The sequence below is a fragment of the Rhinopithecus roxellana genome, chromosome 1 (genome assembly GCF_007565055.1).
Source record: "Rhinopithecus roxellana isolate Shanxi Qingling chromosome 1, ASM756505v1, whole genome shotgun sequence".
Taxonomy (NCBI): domain Eukaryota; kingdom Metazoa; phylum Chordata; class Mammalia; order Primates; family Cercopithecidae; genus Rhinopithecus; species Rhinopithecus roxellana.
Genome location: NC_044549.1, coordinates 32,006,436 through 32,025,765, shown reverse-complemented (window position 1 = coordinate 32,025,765; position 19,330 = coordinate 32,006,436). Strand labels below are relative to the sequence as shown.

General features: G+C 34.0%; 1 protein-coding gene and 1 pseudogene across 3 annotated transcripts in view; both read right to left on the bottom strand.

Annotated features, from left to right (window-relative positions):
* NECTIN3 (nectin cell adhesion molecule 3) overlaps positions 1-19,330 on the bottom strand; it is a 126,807-nt gene that overhangs the window by 42,985 nt on the left and 64,492 nt on the right. For all 3 annotated transcript variants that reach the window (XM_030940788.1, XM_030940803.1, XM_010361080.2), the window contains exons 6-7: positions 18,091-18,229; positions 15,960-16,041 (exon numbers count right to left, since the gene is read on the bottom strand). In XM_030940788.1, the coding sequence (XP_030796648.1) occupies positions 15,960-16,041; positions 18,091-18,229 (221 nt within the window). The remainder of the gene's footprint in view (positions 1-15,959; positions 16,042-18,090; positions 18,230-19,330) is intronic.
* LOC104660644 lies at positions 1,608-3,234 on the bottom strand (annotated as a pseudogene).

Genomic DNA, 19,330 nt, shown 5'->3' with positions numbered 1-19,330 from the left:
GTTAGACTCAGGATGCTTTAACAAGTTTTGTCCTATGGGTAAATGGTGGCTATTCTCACAGATAACATTACTCCCATCCCTTACTACGGTTTATACAAAAGAGGCTGGAAAATAAGTACATTTTTATAGCTGGGTGTGGTGGCTCACAACTGTAATCCTACTTAGCACTTTGGGAGGCCGACATAGGAGGATCTCTTGAGCCCAGGAGTTCGAGATCAGCCTGGGCAACATAGGGAGACCCCGTCTCTACTGTTAAATCAAGAAAACCTAAAAAACATTTTCACTTACATAGCACCAAATATAAGAGCCTTTTTTTTTTTTTTTTTTTTTTTTTTTAAACCTAGAAAGAGTATTTTGGAGAAAGAAACTAAGGATCAGAAGGTTTAAGAGTATCAAAAATCTGGGGCCAGGTGCAGGGCCTCACACCTGTAATCCTAGCATTTTGGGAGGCTGAGGTGGGTAGATCACTTGAGTTTAGGAGTTCAAGATCAGCCTGGCCAACATGGTGAAACCTCATCTTCACGAAAAATACAAAAAAATCAGCTGGTATGGTGACACATGTAATCCAGTTACTTGGGAGGCTAAGGCAGAATAGCTTGAACCCAGAAGGCTGAGGTTGCAGTGAGCCGATTTCACTCCACTGCATTCTAGCATGGGTGACAGAGCAAGACTCCATCTCAAAAAAAAAAGTGTGTCTAAAATTTAAATACTACTTCTTGGCTGGACATGGTGGCTCACATCTGTAATCCCAGAATTTTGGGAGGCCAAGGCGAGTGGATCACATGAGGTCAGGAGTTCGTGACCAGCCTGGCCAACATGGCAAAACCCTGTCTCTACTAAAAATACAAAAATTAGCTGGCCGTGGTGGTGCATGCCTGTAATCCCAGCTGCTCCAGAGGCTGAGGCAGAAGAATGGCTTGAACCCGGGAAGCAAAGACTGCAAGATCATGACACTGCACTCCAGCCTGGGTAACAGATTCATCTCAAAGAAAAAAAACTAAATCTTTCACACATTTTCTCTTTACATCAAAGGTACTAAATAAGTTACATTTAGGCTGGGTGCGGTGGCTCATGCCTGTAATCACAGCACTTCGGGAGGCTGAGGCGGGCAGATCATGAGGTCAGGAGATTGAGACCATCCTGGCTAACACGGTGAAACCCTGTCTCTTATAATAAAAGTACAAAAAATTAGCCAGGTGTGGTGGCGGATGCCTGTAGGCCAAGCTACTCCGGAGGCTGAGGCAGGAGAATGGTGTGAACCTGGGAGGCGGAGCTTGCAGTGAGCCGAGATTGTCCCACTGCACTCCAGCCTGGGTGACAGAGCGAGAATCCATCTCAAAAAAAAAATTAGTAAGTTACATTTAAATCCCACATACATATATTAAAAAAAAAAGATACTTCTCATTTAAGACAGAATAGAAATTATTTAAAATTAGGGGTTGGGGTAAAGGATGAGCTACATATTCAATGCAAATTATAGTAAGTATTCTCTATTTCGCTACCAAAGTAGGTCAATTATACTAAAGAGAAGACATCTATGTGGATTGAAGCATTTTCTCACTTTGATATATGTAAATAATTTTCATGTCTAAATTCTTAGGGTTAGAAATATATAATTCTCTTACAGACAGGTCAACTAGGGGAAATAAGTTAGCACAATCATTTGAATTGGTTGTCTACACACTGGGCAGGGCTTATTCCTTTTCTTTAGCTTCTTTGCACATGTAAAGCAGGCCATAAGATGTCCTGTTTTGCCATGGACAATGCAACCATTTTTAGGTCGACCCTGACAAATCACACAAGGTTCAATGGCATTAAGGGGCAAACTAGATTCCACACTTTCTTCTTTGTCTTGTGTTTCTTCTCTTTCAAACTCTTTCACATCTTCTTGGCTGCTATAAATAATGCTACTAGAAGTTGATGGCTGAGAATAGTCCTCACTTTCTTGTGACTGTGAGGCTTGTGTGATTTTATCATCATTTTCCTCAACACAGGACTCTTTGGAATCATTCACTATAGTTTTTTTACAATCAGGAACATCAAAGCCCTCTTCAGCTTGTGTTGAGTTTTCCAGTTTGGCTTTCTCAGAGATTTCCCCATTATCTTTCCCTTTATCTTCAGGAAGCCAATTCTCACGAAGGGCCCAACATCTGTTGCAATGTGATGGAAGAGGGGGCTTCATTTCATTGCATGAAGTACATTTCCAATAGTCAGCTAAGGAAATTTCAGGATCTTCTTCAAATGAATCTGTATCACTCTCCCCTGCCTGATACACAGTAACTCGATATACCTCATCATCTTCATCTGAGAGTTCTTGTGCTTCTTCACTAAGGCTATAATCTTCTGAGTCGAGAGATTCAACTTCAAATTCTACACTAAACTGATCTGAAACTGAATCCTGATCCAACCAATCACCTGAATGTTCACTTACACCAGCATCAAGATCTGGATTCGATGGCGTCCCTGTAGATTCACTGCTACTGCTTCTTTCACAACATATCTCCTTATTACACACAGAGCCAGGCTTTCATCAAAGGAAAGGGAAATACTATCAGATTTGTGGCGTTTTCTTTGTCCTTCACCAGATAATTCATCTGAATTTTCTTCTATCTCACTAATCGCTCTCCTTCTAGATGAGGTAGATGGTCTAGAAACCAAATGTGAAGATGAAGGTTTCTCTTCCTGAAGCTCTTGCACAAGGTCCTTTTGATCACTCCCACCTTCAAGGTGACACCTGTTCTCACTCACAGATGTACCTGAGTCTGATGATTCCTGCTGATTGACTACTACCAAGTTTCTGTAGATCATGGTATATATTTTCCTGTGCTCTTTCAGAGAAGCTTGGCACGCCAAACAAATCTCCTAGAAGATCATTTGAACAATATACAATATGTTGTTGCTTCTCATCATATAATCGTTTAGTCATAATATACTGGCCAAGATAAAAAAAGAACCTCTTTCATAGTGTAAGTGTCTTTTTGTGCACCGACAGACTTCAATAACTTCAAAAGCAATGGCTTTGGTCTAACCAGGGTCTCTTGTTCAGAAGCTGGAATCTGTGAGGTGGTTACAGCACCATCAGTAGGTATAGACATGTTGGTATTGCACATCTGCCTGCTCCTCACCATCCGGGGTTTTCGAGCTTGGAGTCGGGGGTCCCTCGAGACTCCCCAGTTTCCTTCACGGGGCCCGAGTAAGCACAACGCCCTGGGCCTCGGGGACCATTCCACTCTCGGGGCCAGGGCACTGGGCGCTCGAATGCACTAATCCGGGGAGGGACGGGGCTCCTGACTGCGAAAGCAGCAGGATCTCGGTCAGAGGGGTCGGGGCCGCCCCTCCGGCTCGGCTTCTTGCTCCGTTTTCCCGACACACAGCGCCGGACACGGCCCACAAACAGCCAAGCTAGCCGCGGTGCCGCGGTGCGCGCCCCCTACCGCCGGAGAGGAGCGCGCGGGGTGTCGCGGTGCATCCGGGCATTTGTGCGCGCGCACACACCCGGCCCAGCTTCCGCCAATTGTAAAATTGTTAATTGAAGTGTTTTCAGTTGAAAGCTAGATGGCGATCTTTTAGGAGTGATGTTGGAGGAAATTTCGCCTTGAGTAGAAGACTGAGCTTTGAAAGACCTCAAATGGTGTTTCCAATTCCAGGGCAATGACTCACACTTGCCATGTGCTGCCCTGACAACTCTCTCCCTTGTCAAGTTACGTAACTCATAATATCACATTCCTCACTTAAAAAAAAAAAAAAAAAAGAGTACAGTAGATTACTTAATTCCAGTTAGTTCACTATGGAAAATTACCATCAAGGATAGGATTACTCAGTTGTAGAGGACTTTAAAATAAAAATAAACGAGTCACTTTTTATGAGCCAAAAACCATATTCATTATAAATCTCTGTATACAAGAACTATAATGGGAGTGGAAGTGAAGGAATATTCCCCCAGAACAATTTTGGTGTTTGGACTTATAATTACATGCATTACTTTGGGACATAAGAATAGAAAACAATAAAATATAAACTTACTAGAGCAAAAATAGAAAATAATAAAATTAAGTATAAATTGTTATATAAACTAAGCACTTATAAAAACAGACTTACAAAAGAAACTGGAAGCTATTAATTATAATATCAACAAACAATTCAGTCAGTCTTAATGTTAGCAAATCTAATGGATGTGCAGTGGCAATTCATTGTGGTTTAACTTGTATTTATCTGGTGACTGGTAATGTTGAGTATTTTTTCATGTGCTTATTGGCCATTAGTACATTTTCTTTGACAAAAAGTCTAAATAAATCTGCTCATTTTAAAAAACTGGGTTGTCTTCCTATTGAGTTGTAAGACTTATTCATATATTCTGGAAGAAAGTCTTTTGTTTGACACAAATTTTGTTTGTGTCTGTGGTTTGCCTTTGCCTTCCTAATGGTGTCTTTCAAAGATCTAAAGTTTTTAATTTTAATGAAGTCCGACTTATCACTTTAAGTTTTATGTTTTTATGATCTGGTATAATTAATATGTGTGTGTGTGTGTAAACATGCACACATGGTTTAACAATTATACATGCAGTTCATTTCTCAATGGGACATAACCACAGTAAAATTATTCAACTTTGTAACTACCTTTTCTTAAATATAGTCTGCAATTTCTCAGGTTCTACTTAAAAGTAAAGCTACTATTTTACATTATTTTTCTAAAAAGGTATTTGTGGTTTCCATGGGAACACATATATCAATAATAAGGCATTTGAAAAGTTTCAGACAAATACATTTACATGCCATTTCTTTTCATAAACAGGACTGATAGTCTATAGAATTACTGCCCGCCAAACATCTGAAATTAAGATTATTACCTTCTGTAAAGTGCCAATGAATTTAAAATACGAATCTTCATAAAGCTAAGCATTTCCTTTTAAAGGCCTTTAACAAATCTCATTCTTCTCAAGTTACTTATGTACAAAAAATACTCCACCAACAGCAAGTTTTATATCTCATCTATATTCATTGTGGTTAAAGCTACTGTAAAGATATCATTCAAAGTGCATTTTAAGCTTCTAGTATGTATGTGAGCTGTCAAACAGTCCTAAGTGTAAAGCAACCATAATACAATGTTTAATTCACATTTTTAAGAAGAAAATCTTGTTCTTAAAGCAAAAAAAAATTTGAAGTAATTTTTGTTTACATTGTTTTTTAAATTCAATGATATTTGGATTGGCAACAGTTCTTAAAATGAAACTCAAAAACATCTACAGAATAGTGTTGGTTACTTCTACTGTGTATGCTTTTATAATAACCCATTAACTAATCAACTGTATAGTTAAATGTTACACTAAGAATCACATGAAGATATCTATGTAGAACATTGGTCTCAAGTAATACCAATGTTACTTTTGAATCTACCATCTGTATTATTTTCCCATGGGAAAAAAAGGAGTCAAGATGTAGAACTGGAAGGGGCCTTAAAATGTAACTTTATTCCCAATGCAGGAATGCTTCCTATGACCTACAACAATAGACAAAAGCTGAGTCCAATACACAATGTCAGTATTACTGTGCAAAGTATCAGCCCCACTATCAGACAAATCTAATTATTGGAAACGTCATCTTTATGCTGAGTATTCTGTTCTACCTTCTCGTGACCTTCACCTTGCAGTTCAAGTTCTGCTTTTTAAAATTATAAAGAAAAACTACACTCCCCCATCAATGGAACAGTAAGAAATCATCATGGAGTTTGGCTCTGTGGAAGAAATAGACAAATTATGCAGTCATAGAAATGTTAAATGAACTCAAGCTGGATCTCTTGAAAAACCAGAAGTAGGCCTAAAAGAATTTAATGTATTTTAGGTTTTAAGTTTTTTGTTTGGTTGTCATGGAAACTCATCAAAAAGAATGATCCTGAATATGAATGTGTAACATATATATTTTGCTATTAATCAAAGGTAAGGAAAGTAAGTTGTGACATGTTAGTAAATATGAAAATGATTTTAACAGGCCTAATGCGTTTTGAAACATATTTGTAAAGCAGTATCAATGATTCAAACTAAAGTACCACTCCAGATAGGGCCCCTCCCCTAAAACAGTGGGTCTTACTAACTTTTCAATAATAAAATGCTGTTTAGTCTGAATTTCAAGATTAATATTTTAATTTACATGCCCCAAAATACACATATGTCACTGTGGGGCTTATTTCTCAGAATAAGATTCCCAAGTAGCAAGCGATATATATTTAAAAAGATGGAGTTACCAACTGGCTAACTGCTTGCCCTGAACACATTCCCAATCAAGATATATCAATAAATCAAATAATGGGATGTTATTATACAAAAACCTAAGTAGATGAACATCTTGGTTTGAAAATATGTTCCAAGAAATCAGCAAAATAAATTTGGAATCATACCACAACCAGATTTAGCCAGTGGTGAAAACATGTCTGTGGGGAAAGAGAGGTAACTATGTCTATTATCATGCCTAGAAACAGGAATTTGAACTATGGTAGCTTGGTAGCTATGGAAATTTACTTGACAGGTTGCCAAAGCAAACTGGGTTAAAGATTCCCATTCTCATAAAAGAAAATGGAATAATTTGGTGGCTGCAGATAAGGTCACCTCAACCAAGAATAAACTGTGGTCATGACTACTTTCCCCAAAACAAATCCTTTTGAATGTTTTTCCATTTATTCAGTTATTTTTAAAAATTTCTTAATTTTTGGCATTTTAAATCTTTCTAAACCAAAATGTATCTTGAATTTAATCTAGTATTTCTAACTTATTTGACAACTGTAGCCTTTTAAAGAGTTGTTGTCTATTTTTTTTTAACCAATGAACTCTTTAAAAACATTTAAATTAATTCATTCTAACATGTCTTCTTCAAACTTAAGATGTTTCTAAATAAAAATTTTACTTTAACAAAAGTTTTATTTATAATTTCATTTTATTTAAAGTATCTGAATAGATTCAAAAGCAAAAGTGTGCTAAGTATTCAATAAATTTGTTCTAAGACACTTCCAGAGTATGAGAGAAGTATCTTAGAGAGCTTTAAGCACCAGTGAAGGCTGGTGATTTGAGATAAAAGTCAAAAAGTCATGTTTTCAGTGGAATCACTATCACAGGAGTTAATATAACACCATGATTATTTAGCAGCTCAAAGTCAGGCTACATGGACTTAAATACATACGGGCACTAGGACATAAATATGTGAAATCAGGACAATCCTGGACATTCTAGGATATAAGATTACTGTGCTCATATATAAGGAGGGTATCAATAGCCTGAGATAGTCTCCCCATTGGTATTTTCATGTAAACAGGTAGTAACGGATATTATTAATCTCTAATCCTGGGAAGTAAGGCAGGCACTGAGGTCTCACTGGCATTGCTAATGTCACAATACGAAGATAGCTAACTTGGACAACTCTCCACTTAGGGCAGCCTTAATTTAGCCTAATTTTTATTCTCTCAAAAGTCCATAAATAGACCAATTTTCTATTTTTAACATATCAAAAGAACTTCAACAAAACCATCTGTCCAGAATAAAATCAACACTAAATGGCCAAATTCAAAGTAAAATGAGATTAATAGTGGTTATGTAAAATTTAATTCACAAATAATATGTCCATTCTCTGACAACAATTTAGTTTCTTTGTTCTGAACATTTATAAATAGTTCAGCTCTCTGTCCAGACTTCTTCGTATTTACAAAGGAACTGCTCCCAATACATAAACATCATGCTTTTATAAAGAAAACTACTAGGTGCTCTGAAATTGGGAGGAAATTTCATTGTACTTGGCTTACCACATTAAGCTTCAATGGTTCCTTATTTCTGTTTACTCATGAGTCAATCAAGTTTTGATTAAATAAAATGACAACTAACAAAAAATAGGTCCTCCACACCCCCATTCCAGAGATAAAAGCATAGCACTACATTGTTATCATATAATCTGAACATCATCAAAATTAACATCTTCTCTTAAAAAGTCACTGTTGGCTGGGCGCAGTGGCTCATGCCTGTAATCCCAACACTTTGGGAGGCTGAGGTGGGCGGATCACGAGGTCAAGAGATCAAGACTATCCCGGACAACATGGTGAAACCCCGTCTCTACTAAAAACACAGAAATTAGCTGGGCCTGTTGGCGCACACCTGTAGTCCCAGCTACTTGGGAGGCTGAGGCAGGAGAATCGCTTGAACCCGGGAACAGGAAGTTGCAGTGAGCCAAGATTGCACCACTGCACTCCAGTCTGGCAACAGAGCAAGACTGGTTTCAAAAAAAAAGAAAAGAAAGTCACTGTTAAAGAGAATGACAGGCAAAAGAATGGGAGAAAATATCTGCTAATTATACAGCTGACAAAGGATTTGTATCTAAAATATATAAAGAACTCTCAAAACTCATCAATAAGAAAATGATCCAATAAAAACGAAAAATCTGAACAGATATTTCACCAAAGAAAGCAAACGAAAAAATGTTCTACATATTAGTAACTAGGAAAAATGAAAATTTAAACCTAAATAAAACACGACCACACAACTATTAGAATATCTAAAAATTTTAATGTCTGACCATAGTAAGTGTTGGTAAGGGTATGAAGCAACTCACATGGCTGATAGGAACATAAATGGTAAAACCATTTAGGATGACAGTTTGGCATTTTCTTAGAAAGTTAAGCACACTTACCACATGACCCAGTCATTCCACTCCTAGGTGTTTACCCAAGAGAAATGAAAGCATATATTTACACAAAGACTTGTACATAAATGTTCATAGCAACTCTGTAATAGTCCCAAACTGGAAACAAAAATGTCCATCAACAGATAAATATATAAACAAAATGCAGTATATTATAGCTACGTAAAAGGAATTAACTACTGATCAACATAACATGAATGAATCTCAGAATCGCTATGTAAAGTGAAAGAAGCAAGACCAAAAGAGAGAATACATTGTATAAAATTTGTGTAAAATTTGAGAATATGCAAACTAATACATGACAGAAAGCAGATCAGTGGTTAGTTTCCAGAGGATATGAAAGAGAAGCTGGTCAAAGACTAGAGGGGGGAGATTACAAAGGGACACTAGGACTTTTGGAAATGAAAAATATATACAATATTTTCATTGTGGTGATATCTGCCAGGTATATTTGTGTGTGTGCGCAGTATATGCAAAACACAACAAATTTACATTCTTAATATGTGAAGTTTAGTGTGTAATTAATATTTTAATAAAGCTCTTCTTAAAAAAGGAAGAAAGCTGTCACCATAGGAGCTGTCCACTCATCACTAAAACGTAAGCTCCATAGACAATTTTTTTCATCTTTTATTAACTACATATTCTCAGTACTGGCATATATTAAATATTCAAGAAATATTTATTTGATAAATGAATGACAAAGAAAAAAAAACAAAACACTACTATGAATCAAAAAGTGTAGACCCCATATATTCTAGTTTCATTTCAAGCACTACTAAGGTTATAATAAAGGTATGAATATTTCCAAAACAAACATATGCTAAGTTTAAATAAATCAAAGTAGCCATCAGCTTTGTTTTTCTACTGAAATAATTTCACTGCTTAGCATCTTTAATATTTTTATCAAGAATTATGCAGCTTCTTTTTAAATAACAATAATAGCAAATGCACAGTAATTACTGTGTGTCAGGCACTATTCTAAGGATGTAGCATATATTAGTTTATTAATACCTATAAAACCTTATAAAACAAGCTTATCTTTTTCTCATTTATAAGACAGATAGCAAAAGTTTTGATATGATGAAGACATCAATCTTTTACACTTCACATGTTACAGCTATATCTCCTTTAAATTAACTTTATGATTCTTGACAAATATTTTTAGATATTTAGATTTTTTTTTTTTTTTTTTTTTTTTTTTTTTTGAGACGGACTCGCGCCCAGGCTGGAGTGCAGTGGCCGGATCTCAGCTCACTGCAAGCTCCGCCTCCTGGGTTTACGCCATTCTCCTGCCTCAGCCTCCCGAGTAGCTGGGACTACAGGCGCCCGCCAAATCGCCCGGCTAGTTTTTTGTATTTTTTAGTAGAGACGGGGTTTCACCGTGTTAGCCAGGATGGTCTCGATCTCCTGACCTCATGATCCGCCCGTCTCGGCCTCCCAAAGTGCTGGGATTACAGGCTTTAGCCACCGCGCCCGGCCTGATATTTAGATTTTTAATATTTCTTTTTGCTTTGAAGGGCACTCCCCAACTAAAATTAGTTAATAAATGATTATTTTAACCAAGCTTTGTTGATCACAAAATTTTTTTTCACCTCAGAGCAGAATAAGGCCCCACAATTCTTGCACTACTTGTCTCAATAACTGCCAGTACTTACTAACTGAAGGCAATATAAAAGATGAAAACATTTTTCTACTCAAGGGGAAAACCATGCTAGAAATAATCCTTATTTGAATAATCCACTCAGTCATATGCTTTCTTATAATTTGGAAAAAAAATATTAACTCTTCTATCATATTCCTCTATCTCTTCCCTAATCCCAAAGATCGTAACTACCGGTAGTGCCTGGAAACATGTTAAAATATTCAGATCCTGGGAGAAAATAAGACCATCAATGATTACTAACAAAAGCAGCCTACCTAAAAATTACCATTGGAAGATGGCAATGATGTATTGGAAAAATGACTTTTAAAAAGATATAATGAAAATACATGAAATTATGAAGAGGAGAAAAGTGAATGGGTTCAAGAAAGGTTTAAATGAAATATGGCCTGATTATAACTGAATACCTGGAGGGACTTATCTCTTGAACTTAAATTCTTAAAACCACAAAGTTTAGTAACATTTGAGTTCCAACCATAACTGTTTTGCTTTTCTAAATCTTCTTATAACATAAACCAATGGAGACACATGATTCATCTTACTAAACTGTTTTTGCCACAGATTTGGATACCATGGAGCAATGCACATGAAACAAAATATTTTCACATCTACTTACAAAACGTTTAGAAAACGTTCATCACAATTTTGTCCAATAAATAAACAGACAAAAGAATAACAATTTGCAGGAAAAAATGGCTTTTTAAACACTTGAAAGGATGCAGAAACTCACTAAAAGATTGCAAAATTATAATTACATGTACATGCCATTCCTATCAGATTAGCAATAATCAAGTGGAATACATATACATACTATTGGTGAGGTTGTGGAGATACAGGTATTTTTATATATTATTGGTAGAAGCGCAAAACAGTACAGTTCTTATAGAGGATTATTTGGCAATATATATCAAAACTATAAATACATTTACTGTTTGATGTAGCAAGATCAAATTTAAAAATTTACCCTGCAGATACTTGCATACATACAAAAGAGCATAGATACCTGGCTATTCGTTATAGCATTATTGGTTTATTAAAATCTTTTGACATTGCAAACTATGTAATATACACACATTACAATACTATGTAGACATAAAAAAGATTGAGAATGCTCTCTGCATCTCAATAATAAAAGATCTACAGTATATTTTAGGAGAAAATGGCAAGATATGTAACAAGGTATATGTATACATTACTTTTAAAAGGGGGAAAATAAATTAAAATGCACCTGAGTGTGTGTGTGTGTGGTGTTTTCTTGTCTATGCTTAAAGAAACAGTACGAAGACACAAATTAATAAAAGTGGTTATCTGTAGATGGGGGTAGGGTAAATAGGTATGGGAATGAGACCTTAGAAAACAACTCTTTATATTGTTGTGTATGTATTATCTATACACTTCAAAACATGTAAAAACATTCTTTCTCTACTAACACTGTCATTAATATTTACAAATATTTACTAAAGAAAGAAATATACTATAGTAAATTATTGGAAAGAAATTCAGTTTTTTCAGATAGTGAACACTGCTGACACACTGACCAGTATGACTAGCTTAACATTCCAGGTCAGTGACTCAGGTGTTCAATAGATCTCTATTTTCCTGTGCTAAAAGGCTACTTACAGAGGCGGGCAAAGGCACTGCAGAAAAAACAGAAACTACAGAAAATATAACAAAAATAATATTCACTGAGAAATCTATTACAAAGATAATTGCTAACATTTAAAAATATTTCTATAGTCTCTTTTTCTCTATTCTTTTACATATATTATGTATTGATATCTCATATTTGATACAGTGATATTATGGACACTGACATTAAATATACTGAAATATAGTATCTGTGATATGGATATTATAAATGATGCAGAAATTTTCACAGATTATAAACTGAAGAGGATATAAAAAAGGGCTTGATTCTTTCACCTACTCATTCAAAAACTGTTTATCAGAATACATAAGGTGATGCATATGTTAATTTGCTTTAGTTATTCCACATACATTAAAGCATCACGTTGCATGTTGTATATCACAAAAATATACAATTTTGATCTGTCAAATTAAAAAAAATTATCAGGTACTTAATGTGCCAAGCACTGTATTATGCACTAAGATTATGGTACTAAACCATAGTGACATGACCCCTGCCTTCATACCGCTTACAATTTACAAGAGCAGTTCTCAAATTTTTGGCCCCAGGACCCCTTTATGAACTTTTACCCTTTTGAGGACCCCAAGCACTTTCATGTATAGGAATAATAGCTATCTATATTTATCATGTTATTCATTTAAACTAAGAGTTTTTAAAAATTTAATTCATTTAAAAAGAATAGGAAACCTATTATAGGTTAATATAAACAGTATCTCCTAAATTTTATAAATCTTTTAATATCTGGGTCAAAAGAGGAAAATTTGATTTTCATATCTGCTACAGCATTCAGTCTACCATAATATGTTGTTTAGCTGAAGTATATAAAGAAAAATAAAAGCTTCACACAAATACATTAGTTGGAAAAGGGAGACTATTTCAATAGTCTTCAGATAATTAGAAAAATACTCCTGCAATACTAAACTAAAATGCTACAAGTGGTAGTTTCTTAAGGTTAGTTGCTATGTGGAATCTAAAAACATACCAATAAGCTTTTTATATTCTGTGTCATTCATTAAAGTACTTTATGCATATATTACATTTCATCACATAGAAAGCTTACACACACATACACAAATATACATATTGTGTATACATAAACCAAATATCTTGACATGGAAACTGGTATGTGTATTCTTATACGTGAAATACTGTTCATAAAACTGTTTTAAGATTGTTAAAAATTAAACATTTACCAAAAATCATCTGACAGACAACTACTGTGAAAATAGGTATAAGGAGAGAAAATCTCGTGATAGTTCAAGCAATTGAAAAGCTTTTATTAACATGGTATGTCAGCACTGTAAAAATAACTTCAAAAGCCTCATTCCCCATAATATTGCTGCTAGACTGAAATTCCTGTTATTCTCAGTAGAGTCAAATAAATATCCATTTCATGGAATCTCGTGGTCATCATTTATAGAGTAAATGCTACTTTAGGCTGAAACACAGACTATTCTAAAAGATTTACATTTTCATTAAGATTTTTCCATATCGGAAATCCCAACTATATTCAAAATATGAGATATGTTTTCCTGAAAATGTTCCCTAGATCATTTTAGTTGGTTTGGAAAATAGTTTTCATAATGTTTTTAATTCTTTCAAATCAAGTCTAAAAAACAGCATTATTCATAGAATGCAGTGTTTTCAAAAATTTTAATGCAAGGAAATTCTATACTAGTCTTCAATTATTTCATATCAGATTTAAAACTGAATGACGTAAGGAAACCCCTCATATGTATTCCCCTGAGAAATCACAATATGCAAGGGATAAAAAGAAGAATTGTCATTTGCAGCAACTAGATTAATATGCCTAAAAAAATAAAATGAAAAACCATTAGAATGAATCAAAAACTTGATAAAAGAGGCTGCATATAAGATTCATATTTTTAATCAGGCATTTCTATATGCTAATAGCCAATTTAAAAAGTTCACAAGGGGAGGGTGGAGAGAAATCTTAGTGACTATCAAAATACTTAAAATGCCTAAAGTAAACCTAATAGGAATGTGGAAAGCACGTACGAGAAAGAGATTTTATTCCAGCATACACACACACCCACACACACACACACACACCCCACCAGAAACCAGAATAGAGGCTTATCTGGTTTCTAGATGGGAAGAAATGACATTATCATAAAGTTGTCAATTCTTACTAAATTAATTCAGGAGTTCAATAGAATGTTTATGGAATCTGGGAAGGTAATTCTGAAGTAGAGAAAAGAAAAGTCAAGAAAAATTTTGAAAGCAAGAACAGAGATAAGGGAATTTACTGAATATCAAATCATATTATAAAACAACTGTAATTGAAATACCAGTATCTTGGTTTAGGAAGAGAAAGACATAGCAATATAACAGAATTAAGAGTTCGGAAACAGACCTAATATGTATGAGAATTTATTTTAGGATAAAAGTGCTCTCGAACCACGCAAAAGTATAGGTAATTGAAAAGTATTTGGACAACTGGTTATCCCATTGGGAAAAAACGGGTCTCTACCTCTTTATTAAGTTTAAGAAAGTTTCAGATTAAAATGAAACATAAACCATAAAACTATTAGTTTTCTAAGACTTTTTTCTACACTCTAGTTCAAGGAGAGAGAAGGAAATGTAAGGAAGTAATTTCAGACAACACACAACTTCCAACAAACACAATGAAAGAGACAGATTTTTACTACATAAAAATGTCATTTTTTCTATATGACACCATAAGGTTAAAAAATAAGAGATGAATATAATACAAAAGATTACTATCCACATCAAACAGTTCCTAAAAATCTAAGAAGCAAAATTCAAAAAGTAACCAAAAATCTGAAAAATGACGCAAAAAGGTAATTTACAGAATTATTAATACCTATAGCCAATCGATTATGAAAAGCAGACCAACTTCATCTAGGAATCTACAAAACATTTTAATGAGCTACTTTTTCAGTTATCTAACTGGCAAAAAACCAAACAAACCAAAACCAAAACCGAAACGAAAACAAAACACAACAACAAAAAACAACAGCTCCAGCTAGAAATTTTATGATATTTCACACCACTTGTCAATTTCATTTATTTGCCAAGAGATGAGACTACACTCTTTATGTGAGAACAAAAGGTCTGAAAAGATGGCACAACTGTGTAAGATGACAAAGCTAGCACCCACTGACAGTGGGTCCACGTGCCAGGGAATGCTCCTTCCTGCCCCATTCTTGGTCAGTAGACTGACTACACAGTCAGCTAAGGAAGAGAAGCAGAGAACATCTTGGCAGAAACATTCCTTTAGAATTTTTCCACCAAATTAAATCAATGAATGGATGGGCTAATGATTTGCCTTATTCAGGCTGAAGGTACAGGACATATTTTAGGAGGAAAGTATTATAGGATATGCCCCCAGATGTTATAAAACCCCAGTACAGGCTTAGAGATCCAATATGTTGTATTGGTGATAGAGAAAAAGACAAAACAAACATACAAACACAACCACTAAAGTTGAGAATCAAAGAATTCAAATATTCTGATAGTTTACAACTTTCCCAAATAACAAGTATAGCACATTAATCCAGGTATAGAATACAAGTTAAAAGCACTGAATCATACTTTCACATGAATTAATGGGAACTGATTCCAAAACAGAATAAAATACTGTACACTCCAAGGAAAAGAAGCCCTTCAATAGATATTAATTTTCTACTTTTTATTTTACAATAAACTTGTATGTCAATAAAACTGTGTTAACAGTAAGTCTTCAACAAGTATTTAGTAAAAGCCTAATATAATGTTGATTTGTCTTATTTATACTGGCCATAACAACTTGTTTGTTGACAAAATTTGATCTCTTAAATGTTTCAGAGAAATGACTGAGCAAGTTAAAACTTAGGTACTGCTATGTAATCTTTAATGTATAATGACTGAACAACGTTTTGAAAGAAATAATATAAATGGCTTAGTTTTTTTTATTGTATCTTACATTATCTTAAGTGTACTCATGAACACATACCTGATACAGGTCTTTCTGAGGCAAAGGTGGGGATCGTTCTTCATACATAGGAGGTGGTTTATGTGTGGGTGGAAGGTCAATCCTGCATTGCAAAGGTTAAAATATGTGATTGTCATATTTAGAAAAAAAAAAAAAAGAGCAAAAGAAAATCAAGGTTCTCATAATTTTTGAGAATATTTTCCTCATACTACATAATATTTACACTAGCCTACATGTTTAATTCAGTTCTTAGATTGCCATTAATCTATCAAAGATCAAAAATAAAAGTAAACATTGGTGTTAAAGGTTCCTGTATGTAGAACCAATCATGTTTACAGAAGGAATTAAAATAGAAGAACTGAAATTAAGTAATCCAGTATACGACATGACTTTAGGGCATGTTTTAATATTTGACTATGTCTATCAACATTTTAGAGTGTCACTACACTTTCCTCCAAAGTGTCACAATAAGAAATATTTACACTGTATTTTAGAAATACTTCCAAAACTGATTTTCAAAAGCTCTAGTCACTCTTACAATATTAGTCGGATAATTAATATTTTCAACCTACAGACCATTATAAATCTTGCCATCTGAAATAAACAAAATAATCGATACATTTTTAGGGAATGCATTTATTTTTTCCAAAGTTGCATATCAGAAAATCAACATTTTCATATATTTTAAAAATTGTTTACTTATAACAAATATAGGTTTTAATATACCTTGTAGCTCTCTGCATTTTACACGATTTTATAAATATAGTCTCATGCTTTTGAAGATCACAGATAACATTTTTAGTACTTGTGCTTAGAAAATCAAAAAGTTATCCATATTAAAGGATAAAGGGAATGAAAACTATAGATCCTGAAGTAATAAATTCTCTGTGGTGTAATAATGTCTCCATGGACATAAACTAGTATTTTAAATGATTAAAACTTAAGTGATAAATAAAATGGCTACATTAATTTGTTAGCCTACCAGTACATTATGTTTTTGAAATTATAGAAAAGCCAAGATAATCTGGAAATTAAGATTAAGTAACCACATGCTAGTCACTCTTGAAAGACTGAAGGACTCCAGTCCCACAAGTATTATACTGAAAGAGCATTTTTTCATCCTTTTGTTTAAATAATTGTTTCTTCTTATCTAACGAAAATCACAGCAAATTTCTAGCTCCAAGGTGCCATAGGCCATTTAGGTGAGAAAACTGAGGCTCATTGAGATAAAGTAACTTACTTGTTCGTGGTCATAGTACTAATTTGATCATGACAGAGCTGTAACTGACACACAAGTGTCTTTGATCCAAAGACTAGTGCTATAATTATGCCAAATTAGAGAAGCAAAGACATATACAAAGCATTTATGAAGACAGAAGAACTATCTTACGTCCTAACATAAAAACATTAATAAACCACATAAGAAATAATGCCATTTGTAAAGAGCTTCACAGTTTATAAAATATTATCTTATTCTACGATCATCTCAACCATGTGAGGCAAGTAGGAAGAGCATTATTCATATTTCTCAAATGAAGCAATAAAGCTGTTGATGGAATTAACAGAACTGAGACACTGGTCATCTGATTCTACTGCAAGGTGCAATTTCTGCCTTACAATTCTATCTCAATGACTAGGATAAAAATATTGCTTATTCTTTAAATATGAAGATATATATTTTACAATTCACCAAAAAAAAAGTGTTTTTAAGAAAAAAGTTATAAAACTCAATCTATTTAATAACTTGATAGTTCAAAGTTATATCTATACATAAGACATGCATATACAGTCTGAAGAAGCCATGAAAACTTCAAAGATATTTTTATATGTCTTTTGGTTACCACTTCATGAAAGGCTTACATTTCTGTTTAGAAGGCAGGACAACATGAAGTATTACTATGTTACCCTCTAGAAAGATGTCCAATACACTCTAGGTGAAAAATGTAAAGCTGTTCTGTACTTCTAGCAGCCCCTTGACAATGTTCATTTACTAAGATATAGTTTGAGATATTCTGATGAAACTAGTGTCATCTAACAAAGGCCTAATATTATCCTTACTTCTATCCCTTAATTTCTTTATGAGGAGCTGTAAAGGTAAACATAGACACATACTGATATGCATAGTTGAACAAAGGCAGAAACAGTTACCTACACTTTGTCAAGATAGGATGGTCTCTTTTTTCGAGGAGTCAGCAGCACAGTCACAAAGATAGCAATGATGAAAAGGGCAAGAACAGCTCCAATTACCGCTCCAGCTACAGCTATGGAAGAGGTCTGCTTAAATGGAACATCTGTAAAGTAACAAAAATTAGGCTTTTCAAATAATCTTAAAATTAATTCTTGAAATTGCATACATTTTCTACAATGTGCAAACTATTTGACTGAAGTATGTTATTCAAGAGCCAGGTTATAGGACCTCAAATTTGATTCACTAGGTTTAGTGGCATTAAGCTAAAACCCTTTCTTCTTTCTTATATTACTTTAATACCTCAACTTAACTTTTTAAAAATTATGTAAGTATCCCCAAACATCACCAGGAGAATATATTCTCGATATGCAAAGAGTATCTGGAGAATAAGATAGAGAAAAAGATGAAAGTAATTTTAAGTTTGTACTCTAAAAGGTAATTTTAAAATCAGTATTCTCTAATATAAATGACCAGTAATACAGACATTTAGCACTTTTATTCTCTTAAAATAAAAAAAAACTATTAACAAAATTGAAAAATTTCAGGTGCAAAACAGAAAATATCTCATATCAAAAAAACATTGACATTGGACATTGTAAATTTTGAAAAGTATTTTAAAATGTAAATATTAAAACAGGACTTGCACAAAATTTCCCTTAATTCATGCACATTTAATACAAAGTGCACTAAAAATAGCTTCTCTACTACAACATTAAATAGAAATTCTTACTATCTCCTGGCCATAGACATACGTCATCTCTGAATACCAACTTCTCTTTCCCACACTGCACCACAATTTTGTAAGAAAGGATTTAAAAAACATATTTGGCTGTTAGCATTTCACACTTCTCCCAGAAAATTGAATCACAATTTTATGAACTCCCAAATAACGGAATGTACTAAAACTATTAGAAGTACTACATATTTTCAAATGTTAAGTATTAAGGAATATAACAAAACAATCTTTATGTGTAAGTATTACTTTGACAATTTCGGCTATATTAAATCCAGTAACTAAATTTTGTGGAGATTCGTGAATTACAAAGTTCCTTCACACATCTGATTTTGTTTTGTCTTTCTTACCAACAAAAAAAAAGATACTGAGATAACATTCTATAAATAAAGATATTGCAGTTCTGAAGTTAAATAATCTGCCAAGACCATTCAATCAATGAATAGTAGAGAGCACAGAGAGAAATAAAGT